The sequence below is a fragment of the Geotrypetes seraphini genome, chromosome 8 (assembly GCF_902459505.1).
Source record: "Geotrypetes seraphini chromosome 8, aGeoSer1.1, whole genome shotgun sequence".
NCBI classification, from domain to species: Eukaryota; Metazoa; Chordata; class Amphibia; order Gymnophiona; family Dermophiidae; genus Geotrypetes; species Geotrypetes seraphini.
The window spans coordinates 158,608,353-158,626,839 of NC_047091.1; the positions used below are offsets into that span (position 1 = coordinate 158,608,353).

Sequence of the window (18,487 nt, forward strand, 5' to 3'; positions counted from 1 at the left end):
ACCGGAATGTATTAATAGAAACATAGAAACATAGAAAGATGACGGCAGAAAAGGGCCAAGGCCCATCAAGTCTGCCCACTCTATAGACCCTCCCCTTAATACTATACAATGTTTTACCCTGACCCACTTAGGGATCCCACATGGGCGTCCCATTTATTCTTAAAATCTGGCACGCTGCTGGCCTCGATCCCTGTACTGGAAGCTTGTTCCATTGATCAATCACTCGCTCCGTGAAGAAATACTTTCTGGTGTCGCCGTGAAATTTTCCGCCCTTGAGTTTGAGCGGGTGCCCCCTTGTGGTTGAGGGGCCTCTGAGAAGGAAAATGTTATCTTCCACTTCTATACGTCCGGTGACGTATTTAAACGTCTCAATCTGATCTGTTTACATTAATGCAAAAATACAGTCTGCTATACATAAGGTTCTCCACATGTAAATACTACTTTTTACAAGTGGTTATTTACAGCCTCCTTCCCCTCCGCCATTAACTCTCACCTGGCAGACTTATCATATCCTCAGATCTTACTGGAACCCCTAATAGTCTAGTGCAGTGTTTCTCAACTCAGTCCTGGAGTACTCCCTTGTCAGTCAGGTTTTGAGGATATCCACAATGAATATGCATGTAAGTAATTAGCATATAATGGAGCCAGTGTATGCAAATCAAGTTTATGCATATTCATTATGGATATTCTGAAAACCTGAGTAGCAAGGGGTGTAACACTCCTGGGCTGAGTTGAGAAACACTTGTCTAGTGGAAGCAGGTGTGATTCCCAGTTAGTCCTGTTATTGAAAATCAAATTTTTGACCCCTAGTGATAATCTTGTAGTATCACTAGGTTTAGTTTGCCAAAAGTGAGGCAAAATGTCAAAATATGAAGGGGACAAGGAGGAGCTATATGGCTACCCTGATGAGGGCAAGGGGATTGGGAGGTGGGGAGGATGAATGCTGTCAGGAGCACCAATTTTAAGAAGCTAATCTAATCAATTTTATGTTCCACTGCTTTTCAATTCAGATTCAGAGTGGATTACAGCATGAAAAACCCTACATTAAGGGAAGCACATACACTTAAAAAAATTACACAAAGTTAAAATCAAGAGTAACATTTTTCAAAAAAATTAGGTCTTTAAAACTTTGTGAAAAATAATATACGAATCTAAGATTCTTATTTCTAATGGAAGACTGTTCCACGTCTGAAAGTGTAAAAATGATCATACTAGTTGACTTCCTAAATACTCTAAAAACAGTTGGAAATTGAAGTTTAAAACTACAGTTACTCTATGTAGTAATAAGATTAGCTGGAACACATAAAATAGATGTTAATTGTTACGGAGCATTACCATGTAAAGCCTTATGAACAAGACAAGATACCTTCTTAAACATAATCATGGAGAATGACACCAAGACAGAATTTGTCCCCATGGGAAACTATTCTGTGTCATTCTTTAGTGTCTCTATCTTAACCTCAGTCTACACCAGCATTCTTCAAGGCAAGGCTTGAGAGTCAGTGGCTGTGCCCATTCATACTCTGATTCTTCCCTTAAAGAATGACACAGGAACAGGACCAAAGGTATGTCCCCGTGTTATTCTCTATACATGCTTTATCCCCCTACATGCAGATTTTTAAAATTTGACACTCCTGCTGGATATGAAGGGACTTGGATATGCTATTTTGCACACCTTTACAGGTATTTTATGAGAAACTCTGCATTTTGCAGAACTTTTGTAAAATACTAAAGAAATTTTCTACATCCTGACCTGGACATTTTAATCCCTATTACAACATTCCTAACACATTGCCTATTTTATGACAGAAATAGCAAAAAAAGAGGAATGGAGGGAAAATATTCAATATACTAGAAAACAAGTCACTCCATTTGATCAGTACACACCAACGCCAGAAAAAGTATTTTAAAGCGAAAGAAAAGCCTCCGACACGTAGAGGTGTTCCCACTCTCTTCCACCCATGCATCAATGGCAGCACCCAAGCATCACTGTTTTGATTATAGTTTTCTATTATTGCAGAATAGCCTGAAGCGTTGGTGTCATGTCCCTGAAGCAGTGGCTTAAAAGCCATGAAACTATCTTCGGCCTGGCTTTTTCTTAACTAGCTTGTTTTTTCTAGTTAGTTTTTACTATTTTCAGGAACCCACCTGCCAGTAATAAGTTATATGCAAAAGGGTTTTTTTTGTCAGTGATTTTTTTTTTAAGGTAAAACTCTTTATAGTTTATTGACAAATATATTTTATTGAGCTCAAAGCAAAGAAATACAAATGCAATAAAGTATACAAAAACCTGCTCACATTTTGTCAGAAAGAACAATTCAACACCCTTGGGTGGAAGAGAGTGGGAACACCTCCCTGTCAGAGGCTTTTCTTTCGCCTTAAAATACTTTTTCTGGCTTTGGTGTGGACTGATCAAATGGAGTGACTTCTTTTCTAGTCTATTTTATGACAGTACATATACTAAAGCAGGTATTTTGTAGCTATGCCATATACTATTTTGGATGGCCTACCCCATGCTTTTAGTGAAAATCCGAGGCAAGTCTGTCTTAATATACCACAAAAATAAGAAATACATACATATCCCGTTGAAGGTCATTATAGCAATCGCCCAATAACACAAGGGTCCAGGAACTGTGCTCTTACTACTGGAGTCACAAGAGAAGTTTTAAATATCTACTACCACATTTGATGGCTGACACACCCGTGTGATCCTCTTTCATTAACCCATCTGCGTTCAGCAATTGTAGTTACAAAATACAGCATACGCTGGCTTTGTACAGGAGTTTGCTAAGTGAGGACATCCCCTTATGAGAAAACGCAACACGATGCACGACGTTAATCCACTTTAGCAAAAACACAAGAGCCCCGTAATTGTATCCACATCCTAGCATAAATTTCCCCTAATCGTTCCCCCGGCAGAGATCATGGGACAGCAGTTGCCAGGGCCCTCCAGACACCACCGCCGCCCCTCCCCCCCCCCCCCCTCCAAGGACCGAGTTTGAGACTTTTCGGCGCTAGTCCCCCATACACAGCAGATGCCGACAATATGGGCCAGAACAAGGGCAACTCCTTACCATGCTGGTCCTGGGGGTGCGCTGGAATGACAGGAAGCAAGAGGGGCAGCACGAACAGCCGCAGGACAAGAGTCAGAAGAGCGCAGCGCAGCCAGAGCCAACCCCCTCCGACCTACAGCGGGTCGCTACGGCAGCCGCTCAAGCCCAAAAGAGCGCAGTACAAGCCTGCGCGAAAGCGGGAAGGGCAGGAGTCCTCAGGACTGTTTTGTATCTGTAGCCTTCACTTTTCTTCTCCCCCCCCCCGTGAATGTTAAATTTGGAAGGCTCGAACAGGGCACGTTGATCCGACCGGGAAAATTTGGTAGCAAAAGGTCGAGACTCGACTCAGGCCGGAGTCGGGTGACAGGAGTCACACCACGCGCCCCTATTTTCCCGCCCTCTGGCTCGTTCTAATCTGTGGTGCTCGATGACCAGCCGGCATCTCACCTGTGACGAGAGGACTTTCTATGCATTTTGTAATTAGATAGCTTAAATATACAACACAATCACAGATAAACACGTTTAGGTCAACCCTAGGGGGGGGGGGGAAAGGGCTAGTGGCACCTTATAGACTTATGGAGGCTGAAGCTTTTCTGGACAAGAGGCGTTCATTGTATCAGAAGTGCCAAGTGTAGCTTAATCCCTGGGCCAGTTTCTGGAAGCAGCAATATAGAAAGTCATAGTTTAAAAAAAACCTGGGAGCCCGTCCAGCCCGAGAGTTTGACTAATTGAGAAGCGCCGGTGACAGCTGGAGCTGGAAAATCAACGTGAGCATGAAGTGCACCATTTCCGGCAATAATGTCAAAGGTAGCACGCTAAGCTTTCCCCTGTATATAGGGTGCCAGGCAATAAGCGCAGGATCCAAAGTGTTAGCAATGTAGGTGTGTTTTTCAGACAACAGGAGATAGAAGGGGGGTCACATGCACTAACAGCAAAAATCAGGTTGTAGAGGCTTAGCATTAAAGATAGTTTTCACAGCAACTTGTGAATTACTGTCTGCATCTGCCCACCCATAGCCTTTAGACTAGAGTCTGTTAGATTTAATACAAAACAGTGTTTTAACCTAGATTAGGGTTTTATGTTGCATTTCAAGGCATAATATCAGATAAGGGCACAAATAGCTGTTGAAAGTTTCTGGTGATAATTTAATTCCCTCTTGCCCACCCCAAGACAGAGATTTTTGATTTCTAGGCTCCAGCCAACTAGGAACAGGACATTACTTTGGTAGGATTTTTCTGTCCTTTCTTTATTCTTCCAGGTGTAAGTACTTCTGCACCACAGTATGGCTGGGAAACTGGTGCTCAGGTTACAACTCCTATCTCTGTTCAGACAGAAAATGTTACCCAGACAGAGACAGTGTTTCACTTAGATGTCTAATAAATAAACTGAGTGCCCTCGGGATGGGTCCCAAAGTGACGGGCTGGGTCAAGAACTGGTTGAGTGGAAGGCGACAGAGGGTAGTGATCAAGGAGATCGCTCTGAGGAAAGGGATGTCACCAGTGGTGTGCTTCAAGGTTCTGTTATTGGACCTGTACTTTTTAACATTATTATAAGCGATATTGCTGAAGGGCTGTTAGGTAAGATTTGCCTCTTTGCGGTTGATAGCAAAATCTCCAATAGCGTAGTCACCCTGGATGGGGTGAATAACATGAAGAAACACCTGGTGAAGCTTGAATGGTGTGAAATTTGGCAGCTAAAATTTAATGCTAAGAAATGCAAGGCTACGCAATTGGGCTACAAAAATCCAAGGGAACGGTGCAGTTTAGAGGGTGAAGAACTTATGTGCACGAGAGATGAACGGGCTTGGGTGTGACTGGCCAAACAGGTTGAAAAAGTGATGGCGAAAGCTAGAAAGATGCTAGGTTGCATAGGGAGCGGTATGGCCAGTAGGAAAAAGGAGGTATTGAGCCCCTGTATTTAGACTCCTGTGAGACCTTATTTAGAATATTGTGTACAATTCTGGAGGCCGCACCTTCAAAAAGATATAAAAAGGATGGAGTCAGTCCAGATGAAGGTTACTAAAATGGTGCATGGTCTTCATCATAGGGTGTATGGGGTACAGACAAAGATCTCAATCTGTATTCTTTGGCGGAAAGGCCATGCATGGCCTGTTGTTTAATTTATTCACCTATGGCAATAGTATTCATTGGCAGTCCTCAAGGGTTTACACTCATGTGGAATGAATATTAATAACTGAAATTGGATTTTGCCTTTTTGTGTGGATTTATCTGCCAATAATATGCTCATCTCATTATAAATACTTTTTCTCTTTGACATTTATGATTTCCTATTCTACACTTAAAGGATTGTTACTTTTTGACTGCTAGACTTTTCAAGTTTTGCCTTCCTGTGCTGCATTGACATCTCTAAGGAGTGTTTGTTTCTACTTTGAATATTTTTGATTTTGCAACTCCTGTGTTGGAGGAAACAATTATTACAATTTTGTGTTGGTGGAGTTTTTTTGGCTTATGATGAACTAAGGGCTCACTCACTGGGCAGCTATTGCTGTTTGATAAATTCCTTGATCAGTTGTGAGGCTTTTTTCTCCACCATAGTTTTTGATAGTTGTCTGATTCCTACCTCAGCAGAAGGAGATAAAGTTTTGTGTGTGTGAGTGATTTTGATTATCTCATCCGGTGTTTTTGGTTGTATTACCCCTATAAGAATAAATTATTATTATTACAGTAACTATAATGAATGTTACCCATAATGAATATGCATGAGATCTGCATATCATACATATTCATTAAGGATAGCAGGAACACCCAAGCCATTTGTGGCTATTGACTGAGGGTGGATATCACTGATTTAAAGCATTGTTATTTGAATGAGGATAGGCATAAGAATTAGAAAAATACAACTATTATGTATTAAGGGGGATTGAAGGGAAGAACTTTTTAATATTATGCATGCTACATTCAGATACAATAAGAATTTTTCTGTTTACAAAGTGCTTACAATCTTAGTTGTACCTTATTCTCAGGCCCAGATACACAAAACTCAATTGTTTGTTTAATGATTGTCGCATATTACATCTATCGATGCCCAAAACGGCAAATCATTGTCTTTTCTGTGGTTTGTAGCATCCTTTGATAGTTGTTTGTAAAAAAACAAAAAAAATAAACCCTTCTCTTTCCTCTGTTAAATCTTATTTCCTCTTCCTCTTCATAGGAATAAGGGTAAGACTTTATTAACTCTAATTAAATCCTGGTGCCTGTGGCACAGAGTGACTAAAGTAGGGAAAATCCTGTTATAAATCCTGTGTTTTAGGGTAGCTACTGATTTGTTATAGAGCCTGCAATTTTGTTTAAAATACTGTGTTTTAGGGTGATATAGAGCCTGTATTTCTGACTTACTAGTTTTTAGCCATTGTGTCTGCTGATTAGGTGGAGAAGGGAGGGGCTCTGATTTACTTCTAAGGTTAACTGCATTATCTTTGGGACAGTGCTGTGAACAAGGCTGCCCTGTGAACTTCTAAAAGCTAAGTTACTCAGCATTTCATATTCTGCTCTTTTTATGTTGTTGAATCGGTTTATGTTGACATTTTGTGTTGTGTGCTTTTTTGTGCTGTTTTTAGGTTTCTTAATTTTGAATTATTGGACTGTATTACTTATTCGTTTTAGCTGTTTTTATTGGTATCCACATTGAACTCATTGAGGCTAAATGGACTATAGAAGCCAAAATGTATTAAATAATATAATTGATATCAGGCTACTCAGTTTGCCTGATTCCCTACTTTGTAGTTTAATGTTGATTAACCTCTTCCTGTACTTCTTAGGGACCTGAAGTATGGTAGGTCTACTGCTGCTTTGTGGGCACTGGCCTTTCTTTACTCCTTTTTGATAATCTCTTGTTCCATACTACTGTATTGAGCAAACATTTGGGGCCTGATTCTGTATAGGATGCCCGATCTCAGCAGCTACCTAAGTGGCTTTTGAGAATCACACATGGGCGTCCTATACAGAATTGCGTTGGGCCCGATTCTCTATAGGACACCCGGTCTCAGCAGCCGCCTAAGTGACTTTTGAAATGGTACATGGGGAGGGGGTGCCAGCAGGAGGGAGTGGGAATCCCTCCTGCCATGGATGTTGGGGAGAGGGGTGCTGGCAGGAGGGAGTGGGCATTCCTCCTGCTGGGGATTGTTTAGAGGTTTGTTTTAGGATGGATTGGGCATCCCTCCTGCTGGGGATTGTTTTGCAGTTTGCGGCAGGAGGGAGTGGGCATTCCTCCTGTCATGGACAGTGTGGGTGGGGGGTTCAGGGGTGGTGACAGGAGGGAGTGGGCATCCCTCTTGCCAGCCAACTTGCGGTGGGGCTCGGGGGTTCCCTGCCGTGGCTGCTCAACTGATCGTGGCAGGGAGATTTCCTTGCTGTGATTAGTTTAGCAGCCACGTCTAATTGAAATGTAGGCCAGCATTTCAATGGCCTAAATTTCAGGCACCTGTTGCAGCTCTAGGGAGATGCCTAGGGCTGCATAAGCTCGCCTAAGGCCACTTCTGGGAAAAACCATGCCTATGCCCAGCCTTGGGTGAGCTTAAATGTCCCTATGCATCTCCCTCAACCGCAACAGATGCCTACAGTATAGGCGGCATGCCTCAGGTTGTGTTGGTTTTTGGTTGGGTTTTTTTTTCTAGACAATGTGCATCCTGATTGGCTGGTTAGACAGTGGTAGGATGCCTACAGCCACCTACAATTGGAATGCTGTTTATAGAATATGGCCCTTGGCATTCCTGCTGTATTCTGTATCCATTCTCATTGATTTGTGTTTGAAAGCTACCAACTAGTTGGCTGGAAAGTTTCTTTTCCTTTAGCATGAAAGAAGAAAATTATGAAACTACTTTTAACAATGAATACACAAAGGAGACACTTTCTGTTTATGGACTCTGTTTACTAAAGCTTAGTGTGCCTTAAGTCTTTACAGCCCATAGAAATAAAATGGTCTGCGCAGCACTTAGTATGTTTTAAGCTTTAGTGGACATGGCTATCTGTTTGCTATATTATGAATTAAATACAAAATTGTGAGTTTATATTCTTTTCTCTTTGCAGTATTTGGGAGAGCTGTCCACGCCCTTGCAAGAATTAGTGATGAGTTGTGGTTTGACCCAAATGAAAAAGGGGTAAATGTGTTTTAAATTATAAAGGGGTAAAAAAACAAGTCAGAGTTTGTGGTTGTAGTATAGACCCTGACCATAATCCAGATATTACCTATGGACTAAGGTTATTGGTGTGTAGCATATGCTATTTTATATGTTTATTGCATTGCATGGAATGGAGTGGCAAACGTGTGCATTAAGTACATTTGCATTATCTGTCATACACTTAACACATAGTAAAAGCTTCTTCTTTTTTTTTTTCTTATGTTTAACTCTGTTGTACTCTATCCATTCTTATTGATTTGTGTTTGAAAGCTACTAGCTGGTTGGCTATTGAAAAGTTTCATTTTTTTTTCTGATTAACTGCTTGGGCAGATGCTGGAAATTTCCCCGCAGTTAACACAGATGCTTTGCAGTTACCATGCATTCATTTTTGCAACTAACATGCAATAACTGCAGATTTTTTCCCACACTTTAGTAAGGAGCCTTTTAGACATGTAGGGCCCCTTACACATGTAAATCAAATTTCAAGTTTTATTAAAATTTTGATGTATCGCAATATCATAAATTCAAAGCGATTTATAATTAAAAACAGGGTCTCAGTTACTAGCTACAACAAACACACAAACATTATAGACTTATACATAGGGGAAGTGGGGAGAACTACTTAAACAAGCAAATGCTACCTAACCCTTCTAAAATTATCTCCATATAGTCTGGACAATTTTATAAAAGGCCATTTCTGCATATAAAATACTGTTTTACCCACAGAATTGCCTTGTGAGCATCTCTTTATTGGTTGCAGAAATTGTAACGTAACAGAATTCATGACAATGCCAACGTAGTAACATTGACAACAAGAACATAAAAGTAATGAAGAATGTCCATAAATTCCATTGGATGTACTCAAGTACTAGAAACATGGAGGGGCATAATAATTAAAAAAAAAAACCTTCTAAGGTCCTAGGTGCCAAAAGTAGGCAGCAGAGAAATGTCCATTCTCTAAAAACATCCAAAATGTGTTTTTTTCCCAAAAATGGTCTACCTGTACGTTCAGGCATTTAATCGCCCAGACCGCCACTATGTCTATCTTTTTTTTTTTTTAATATATTTTTCCCTAGCAACAGCAGCAGATGAATCCAGAGACCAATGGGATAGCCCACATCTACCAGCAGGCGGAGATAGAGAAACTGATTAACAGGTGGTCCTATTGGCTGGCACTCCTCCTGTCTCATCAGTAAGCTCTATCTCCCAGCAGGGGAAAGTCGCTGTTCCACTAGCTCCTGGATTCTGGCTGTGGCTGGATAAATATTTTCTCCTGTTGAGGTTTGCTCTTCAGTGAGGAAGCAATTATATTTCTCCTGTTGAGGTTTCCCTCTTCAGTGAAACAGGGGTGTCCGGCTGGACGGTGCCGGTTTTAGAGGTTACACTTGGGCCCCCCCTTGTCCCTGCCTCACCCGCCCTCCAGTGATAGAGGGGTTAGCTGGGTCTCTAATTTTTCTTCTTTCCCTTGAAAAAAAAAAAGAGACCATTTGCTATTTGGAGTTATGCATTCTCAGGGGTGCTCAACCGGTGTCTACCGGCGTCTGCCAGTCCTGTAAGCCTGGTTGTGAGTATCTTTTTGTTGCATTGCCCTGCGGGTTATATTATTTTGCGGTTGTCTTGGACCTACGGGTTTTGTGTTGGTTTTGTGCTTGTTCGGGAGTACCTGCAGCTGTGCGGTCGCGTGCCTTCCAACTAGCTTTCCTCATCTTCTAAGCCTTGTTGGGGCAGTGAACATTGTGCAGTATGGGGAGTTTTTCATTTGCAATGTATGCAGTTTTTGGTAAAGGCCTTCTGTTTGGTGTCTTGGGCACTGTTGTTCAAAACGGTGTTTTCCCGCGAGCTTGTTTTGGTGCGTGGGCAGGAGAGCCCTGACTTTTGCGGCCTGTTCGCTGGGGCTGTCCTGTGCGCAGTGGGTGCCGCGGCGGTGTTCAAGCCGCCGAGTGGGTCGCGCTTGTGGAGCCAGTGCCTTTCAGCGAGTGGGTGGCTCGCGCTTCTGCTCCGACGCTGGCGGCAAAGCCACAGCGTTATTGGCGCCTGTTTTCAGCTGCGGCCTTATCTCTGCGCCCCCCAGTCTCCCAGTTCTGGTCCTGACTGTCGGGGGGTTGCAAATACAGTCGCTGTTCACGCGGCGGTGGGACTCTCTCCCGAAGTGCTTCTTTGGGGTCTGGGAGCCATCCTGCCTTGCCTGAGGGCGCTGGAGAGGGAGTCCATTAGGCAATTGGCCCCTCGGTTACAGCTTGTCTCGGCGCTGGGTCAGCAGGAGGTGCTTTGCCGCTGGGACGGTCAGCGGCGGGGGAGGGATAACCAGGTCTTGGTTCGGATCTCTCCTCCTGCATCCCGGGGCCCCGGTAAGGTAAGAGTTCTGCCTGTTGTCTGTTGCCTCTTGGGGCCACGCGGCTGGTATCAGGTAGTGCTATTGCACTATTTCCTTGTCATATGTATGTCTATTATATTGCTGAAGAGTTTAAGTGATTTTGTACACTTACTGATGATAATACAATGGATATAGAATTAAAAAAAAAAAAAAGATAATAATAAAGTGCCTTGTACTTGTGTGCTAAGTTTCCTGTTGGGGCTGCACGCTCTTAGTAAGGTGGGGTTACCTGGTGGCACCTTGACTTTTCAAGCGGGCAGGACTAGGTTTTGTTTGTATCTGGATCAACGCAGGGTCCTGTGTTTTTCGGGATACTCAACAGCCTTGTGCGGCTATCGTCTTTTCCTGACGTATGTTAATCAGCTCCCTATTTCTTTTTTTCCCTCTTCGCATTGTTATGCGCGGGGTCGTTCCCTTGTAGCCATGTGCTGAGCGGCTCTCTGAGGGAGGAGACAGGGCTGTTTGTCAGTTTGCATCATCCCTGCAATGTATTTTGGACAGGGTGTTTTCTCTTTCTGCCTGCCAGGTACATGACATTTGCTGAGGGGCACTGAACTCAGTTTTGGGGCGGCAGTGCTAGATGCCCTGGCGGAACTTATCTGCTTATGGTAGGGAGAATACCTTTCTTCCTTTCCTGTGCTTTTCATGTTCCTCCGCTGTTGAACAGGCCTTTCCGGCGTTTCCCTTTTCATGGTAAAGGATACTCCGCTCCGATTCTTTCTGTATCCGAGCAGCGTGCAGTCTCTCTTTTCAAATCTGGCCCCTTAATGGGACGGTCTAGTGGCTTTGCTGGCATATATTGTGTCCGATATATCTCAGTTGGCTTGGTAGTGCCTCACTCTGGACAACCTGTCATTGCAGCGGTGTCCCGGATGAACGCTTTTCCGGTTTCTATTCCAGTCATTTGTTAAATTGATCTCACAATTCCTGATTGACCCTCCCTGATCCTGCCACATACTTCTTTTACCCATGTATTCTCCATGGCAGTGCCGAGGCAACCTCTTGTTATAATTCACCTAGACTGAAGGGTATTGGCGGGATAGACGGCATCAGTTTAATGATATAATAATGGAGGGGTGGCAATCATGGATTCAATAAATTGGCAGTTAGTTGCTTGTCTCTCTTTGAGCAGCGCTTTCGGTTTTGGCACGTGCCATTTCTCCTACCCAAGGCTTCATGAACATTTTAGAAAATGTGGCCAGAGGTACTGTTTTGGCGCTTCCAGGTGTTTCACCTAATTTCTTCTTGACTGACTGCTTGATTCGGACGTCTTCCAGTCGGGCCATTTGACTGACACGAACAGTGATTTCTTTCCTCAGTTCTTTGGATGTGAATCTTTGAATTTGCACAGCGCTCTTTTCTCCTGTACTATTTATAGGTATGTCGAGGAGATGTTTTCTTGTTCATATAGGAGAGAAATGTGTTCTTCCCAGAAACTAGGGCGATGGGTCACAGTCTCAGGTTTGCATGCTTCTTTGGTCACCATGACCCAGAGTATGGGATTCTGTTGTTGACTGCACTGGGAACTTCGGCTTGCTTTCCCATTATAACGCTACAGCGGTCGCCTTTGTTCTAGTGGTGCCCGGTTTTTCAGGGCTCCGATTAGTTGATAGGCTCCTCATGCATCGCTCTGTATGGTTTGGTGGCTCAGCGAGATTTCATTTTTAAAAGGTATGCCTCGGTCTTTGCTGGACTAGCTCATGGCCACCATACATCCCGGGCTGTTGGGTTGGGAGGACTCGGTGCCTTCCATCCTCAGCTCCAGGAGTCTGGTCTTCAGGGTCGACTCCATACTTGTTCATTCTTCTACTCTTGAGCGTGGTCAGGCTACCTTTCTGGAGCTTCAGACCCTTCTTCCGGAATGCCGCTGAGGGCCTTTCAGTCGGTATTTTGATGGGGGTATTTCTCTACAGCTTGGGCAGTAGGTGCTGTACTCCATTGCCGGGTACAGTTGTTGTTCTACTTCGATGGGTAGACCCTCATCTTCCTCTTCTGTTGGCAGATCATTTTAGGTGTCAAGAAAAGAGTTTGGATAGACTTTTTCTCTGTGCTCTCTGAGCATGACCCATTTATTGTATGTTACAGTGTTCAGCACTGTGTACGCTCTAGCAAGTGTACACGTTAGTAATAGTGAAATCTTCTACATCCTGGATATTGGGAATTTTGGCTCAGGCGTTCCAGCTCTTTTTATGGACATGAGATCTCTTGGAACTAGACATCTTGGTCTCGTCTCACTATTCAGTACTTCCTAGCACAGGGAGTGGGAGTCAGAGGGGGTGGCAGCGTGGCTTCTTTCTCGCCCCTGGTTTCTCTTTTTTCAGTGTTTTCCCCTGGCTGATGATGGCTTGGATTTGTCATCTCAAGCTCGCTTTCAGGGCACAGTATTTGTAGAATTTCTGGATTGGCTGCGCCATCCTTGCTATGCGGATCTGGTGAGTCTTTCGACAGCCGGCCTGTTGAGTTTCCTGGTATCTCCGGATTTGCTCTCCTAGTGTCCGATCAACATGGATATTCGTACTACTTTGGTATTACGACATTGCTTTTGAGAAGTCCTGACTGACGTGTAAGGGTTATGCGAAGCGGGTTGTTTCTTCTCTTATCCTGGCGCTACAGACTTCGTCACCTGTGGATTCTGCTTCCTTTTGGATATTTCTCAACTTTGCACCCTTACATAGTTTCTTTTTGGCACAGGTGTATTGCCAAGGGTTTAGCATTCAATTCCCTTCAGCTTCAAATGCTATTCTTAGCTTGTTACCTGGGCAAGGTATATTGCTCTTCGATTACTTCTCAGCTTCATGTCGTTCCGTTCCTAAACGGAGCATGGTATATTTGTACACCTCTTAGGAGCCCTGTATGGAGTGCAATCTTCCAGTACTCCTTCGCAGTTTACTGAAGGCGTCATTTCCTCCTTGTGCCGTTGAACACGGGGTTTCTTGTGGATTTGGTTTCGGCTCTGCAGTTTTCCGAGTTGCAGGCCTTGTTCAGCAGGGATTCTTGTTTCTGATTTCCGTTATCTGGGGTATCTGTTCAGCCGGTTCCACAATTCTTTCTAAGGGGGTGTCATCCTTTCTTTTATGACTAGCTCACTTTTCCTTCCTTCTTCTTGGGAGGAGAAATAGGGAGTCGTGATTTTATTCACTGCATTTTTTGTTAGTGCGTAGCTTTCCCGTGAGCAAGGTTTCTAATGACTTTTAGTTGTTTAGATCAACTTTTTTGGTATTCTTCTCGGGACGCCTCAAACTTATGGCGGCGTCCATAGCCGCCATCGCTCGATGGGTCCAGGAGGACTTTCTGCTTACTTGATGGCAGGAAAGCGATTGGCGAACGAATTTCATGACCATTCCGCCAGAGCTCGATGGGTCCAGGAGGACATTCTTTACGCTTGCTTGATGCGGTTGGCGAAAGAACTTCATGACCATTCCATCAGAATGATGGCTACTTCTTGGACTCGGTCCAGAGGTTTTTTCCTTGGAGGAGTTTTGTCTCGCGGCTGCTTGGTCTTCCGAGAGTGTTGTTTCTCAGCATTTCTGGTTGGATGTGGGGGCATATGCGGTAAATGTGTTTAGTGCTTTGGTTGTTGCGGAGGCGGCGTTTGCTTCCCACCCAGATTGAGGATTGCTTTGCTACATCCCATTGGTCTCTGGATTTATCTGCTGCTGTTGCTAGGGAAGGAAAAATTATGTTCTTACCTGTTAATTTTCTTTCCCTTAGACGCAGCAGATGAATCCAGAGCCCCACCCTTTCTGGTAATTGTCTGTCGGTTTTTTCTGGTGCAACTTTCGCGATTTGTTGTGGTTGATGGTTGTATTCTGTATCATTGCCTTTTGCGATTTGTTCTGGGAAATACGTTTTTTTTACATGCTATGCCTATTGTTTGTTACATGTGCTTGGGCAAGGAGCTATACTGATGAGACAGGAGGAGTGCCAGCCAATAAGACCACCTGTTAATCAGTTTCTCTATCTCCGCCTGCTGGTAGATGTGGGCTATCCCATTGGTCTCTGGATTCATCTGCTGCGTCTAAGGGAAAGAAAATTAACAGGTAAGAACATAATTTTTCCATCTTTTCAATTTATAACATACACCACAGTGAAGAAAATACAGACATCAATCAGTCCAATACATTTTGAACAAAATTTGAAGAAGAAAAATATAATCTAACATAGTCCACTTGGAGGGGAGAAAAAGTTTCAAAGAAACCTCCCTTGGGAACTAAGGGAGCTAAGTATTAAAATATATCAAAAGAAATACGAGCAATAAACATCTTTCCTATTTATTCCAAGTCCACATTTATACTGGTTCAACCTGATCTATTCTTTATTCTCCAGGAGAAATCCCAATTGGGCATGTTCAAAAAAAATATTTGTTCCCTTGATAAGAAACAAAACACTTGCAGGGAAATCTTAATTGAAAAACTGCCCCTAATGAGGTCACTCTTTGGCGGTATGTCAGAAATTCTTTCCACCATGATTGTGTCCATTTGGAAATGTCTGGAAATATATAAACCTTTTCTCCTAAGTAGGAGCAGGGCTGGATTAAAGGATAGGCCCAGTAGGCATGTGCCTAGGGCCCAAAAATATCAGGGGGCTCCAGGATCGGCTTTGGGAGGGAGCAAACAGGCAGGCGGTTCCCCCCCCCCCCCCCCCGACTGCCTGGTGAAGATAGCTTCCCTCCCTTCCACTCCCTCTTGCTCACAAGCGAACTGAACTCAGGCTGCGGGGCTCTAACACTGCGTGCGCTGGCTGCCCTCTGAAACAGGAAGTTATGTCATTCCTGTTTCAGAAGAGAAGGTAAGCCGGCGTGCGCAGTGTTAAAGCCCCCTGCCTGGGTTCAGTTCGCTCTAATACTGTGTGCTCAGAAACAGGAATGACGCACCTTGCAAGCTCCAGCCTCGGGGCGCGACACTCTTGGTAGCTGACTGCAGCCGCAGACGCGTCATGCATGGCCACAACGGCACGTATCTGGACTGCTGAAGGAGCAGGGGCAGGATGCGGCAGCCCTGTTCTGAGCGTTGCCTTCCCTCCCTGTGGAAAGTTTCCACTTGTGTCCGTCCCCGAGGAGAGCACTGCCGAACTTTTCTGTCACCCTCTCCCGCTCCAGCATCCCCAGAGCCAGAGAAGGCAAGTGGCTGCATCCTGTTCCTTCACTGGGGCTTCTCCAGAAGGCAGGGCAAGTGACCCTTGGCCACTAGCTGGCAAGTCTGAGAGGTCCAAACCGGACCTTGTAACGTGTGGGGGGATGCCGCCCTTTACCTCCAACCTGGCTACGAAACATGGAGGTGGCAGCAGAAGCACAGTAAATGCCATGAGCTTCCGAGAGAAGGGAAGGAAAAGAGAAACCAGGCCATGGAGGGAGAGAGAAGGGAAGGAAACAGATGCCAGACCAGGGGCAAGGAAGGAGAGAAAATGCTAGATAATGGAGGGGGAGGGAGAAATGGAAGAGAAGGAGAGCAGAAAGATGCCAGGGGAGGGAAGGGAAATTAAGGAGGCAGATGCCAGACCAGAGAAAGGAAGGAGAGGAGATGCCAGAGCATGGAGGGGGAGGAAGAGATAGAAGAGAAGAAAAGGAGAGAGATGCCAGGCCATGGGGTTGAGTAAGAAGGAAAGGAGAAGAGAGAAATGCCAGAGCATAGGAGAAGGTGTGGAGACAGAAAAATGGAGAGGGGTGAAGCTGAAATGAAACATGTACAAAGGAGAGAAGGGACACAGGACAGACAATTTAGAACCTAACGGATGTAGCGGTATATAAGAAATGAATTACATTACATTACATTACATTACAATTTATTGAAGGGACATAGAAAGACGGAAGATGCCATATAGAAGAGAGAGGGTGGGCACTGGATGGAAAGGGCAGAGAGGGCAGTGTATGGAAGGGGCGAGACAGAGGGTGAACAGTAGATGGAAATAGGGGGGGACAGACACTGAATGAAAGTGTGGGGGAGGGGGCAGTATTGAATGGAAGGGAGTGAGAGAGGGGAGCAGACACTGGAAGGAAGTGGGGAGGAGAAAGAAAAAAGGGCATGTGCTGGATTGGGGGAAGAGGATAGAGTTAGATACTGGAAGGGGTGAGGGAAAGAGGTGGCAAGTTATAGGTAGACACAATGAAAGAGGGAAATTGTCTAAATTCTCTCTTACTATTCAGCCTCAGAGGCAGAAAATAAATTGAGCAGGAGGAGACAGATACCAAATGTGAGGGGAGGAAAGGAAGAAAGAGAAAGATGCTAAAAACTGGGAGGAGGAAAGGAGGAGGGAGACGGATACCAGATCTGAGGGAAGGAAAGGAGGAGAGAGAGAGATGCTAAAATCTGATGGCTGGGAAAGTGGGAGAGATGGAAGGGAAGAAGACAGATGCCACACCAATGGGGGAGGGAGAGATGGAAGGAAGAGGCATAGAAAGAGAGCAAATGCCCTATGGAAGAGGCAGAGAAAGGGCAGACAGTGGATGGAAGGAAGGAAGCGGGCGGAGGACGGGATAGACACACCACAGGAGGCAGCCCGTGAGGAGACCAGCAGGAGCATCAAATCAAGAATAGACCCAAAGGAAAAGGTAACTAACCGGGACTTAAATTGCCTATATACAAACGCTAGGAGCCTAAGGACTAAAATGGGGGAGCTAGAAGTTATAGCCAGAAATAAGGATCTAGATATAATAGGAATCACAGAGACATGGTGGTCAGAGGACAACAAATGGGATGTGGCCCTGCCAGGGTACAAACTCTACAGGAGGGACAGGGTACACAAGAAGGGGGGAGGAATAGCACTGTATATAAAGGACTACATTCCTTCATCCAGATCAGAAACAACAATAAGGGCAGACAGTCTGGAGTCACTATGGGTAAAGCTAACAGGAGGGGAAGGAGCTGACATCAAATTGGGACTTTACTATCGCCCACCAGGACAGCCAGAAGCAAACGACCTGGACCTGGAGGCCGAACTGAGGCAGGTGTGCAAAAGTGGAAGGGTGGTGGTTATGGGGGATTTCAACTATCCGGGAATAGATTGGGACATTGGGCACTCAAATTGCACGAGAGAAACTAAATTCATAGAGGTGATAAGAGACTGTTTCATGGAGCAGCTGGTCACAGAACCAACGCGGGGGGATGCCACTCTAGACCTAATCCTCAACGGGCTAGAAGGACCCGCAAATGAAGTGGTGGTAATAGCACCATTAGGGAACAGCGATCATAACATGATCCAGTACAAATTAAACATGGGAACATCAAAGGTGAAAAGAACCACAACGACAGCACTCAACTTCAGAAAAGGAAACTACAAAGACATGAGGAAAATGGTAGGAAAAAAGCTCAGCAACAGCGCAGGGAAGATGAAGACCGTAAAGGAAGCCTGGACACTGCTTAAAGGCACAGTGCTCGAGGCACAAGACCTGTGCGTTCCAAGGTTCAGGAAAGGGTGCAAAAAAAATCGAACTAGAAACCCAGCATGGATAACAACTGCAGTAAATAAGGCGATAAGCGACAAGAAATCATCTTTCAAGAAATGGAAAAAGGAACCAACAAAGGAGAACCAGGAAGAGCACAAAAGGTACCAGAAAGAATGCCATCGAGAGATCAGGAAAGCAAAGAGAGAATATGAGGAAAGACTGGCAGGAGAAGCAAGAAACTTCAAACCCTTCTTCAGGTATGTGAAAGGGAAACAACCAGCCAGAGAGGAAGTGGGACCACTGGACGACGGAGACAGGAAAGGAGCGATAAAGGAGGAAAAAGAGATAGCTGACAGGTTAAACAAATTCTTCTCGTCAGTCTTCACCAGAGAGGACACATCCAATATCCCAGAACCCGAGGTGATTATAAACGGGGAACACGACGAAAAGCTGGTACAACTAGAGGTAAGCAAAGAGGATGTCCTCAGACAGATAGACAGACTGAAGAGCGACAAATCACCAGGCCTGGACGGCATCCACCC

General features: G+C 44.6%; 2 protein-coding genes across 5 annotated transcripts in view; one reads left to right on the forward strand and one right to left on the reverse strand.

The window, feature by feature from the left end:
* VPS29 (VPS29 retromer complex component) overlaps positions 1–3,707 on the reverse strand; it is a 50,753-nt gene extending 47,046 nt beyond the window's left edge. For 2 of the 4 annotated variants that reach the window (XM_033954373.1, XM_033954371.1), the window contains exon 1: positions 3,075–3,474. In XM_033954373.1, the coding sequence (XP_033810264.1) occupies positions 3,075–3,077 (3 nt within the window). In that variant the 5' untranslated portion in view covers positions 3,078–3,474. Of the gene's footprint in view, positions 1–3,074; positions 3,475–3,617 lie in introns of those variants that run through there. The other 2 variants (XM_033954372.1, XM_033954375.1) reach the window with 2 other exon arrangements.
* The window catches only part of RAD9B (RAD9 checkpoint clamp component B), a 65,164-nt gene continuing 50,376 nt past the window's right edge, over positions 3,700–18,487 (forward strand). The window contains exons 1-2 of the mRNA XM_033954369.1: positions 3,700–3,860; positions 8,099–8,169. Coding sequence (XP_033810260.1) covers positions 3,827–3,860; positions 8,099–8,169 — 105 coding nt within the window. The 5' untranslated portion in view covers positions 3,700–3,826. The remainder of the gene's footprint in view (positions 3,861–8,098; positions 8,170–18,487) is intronic.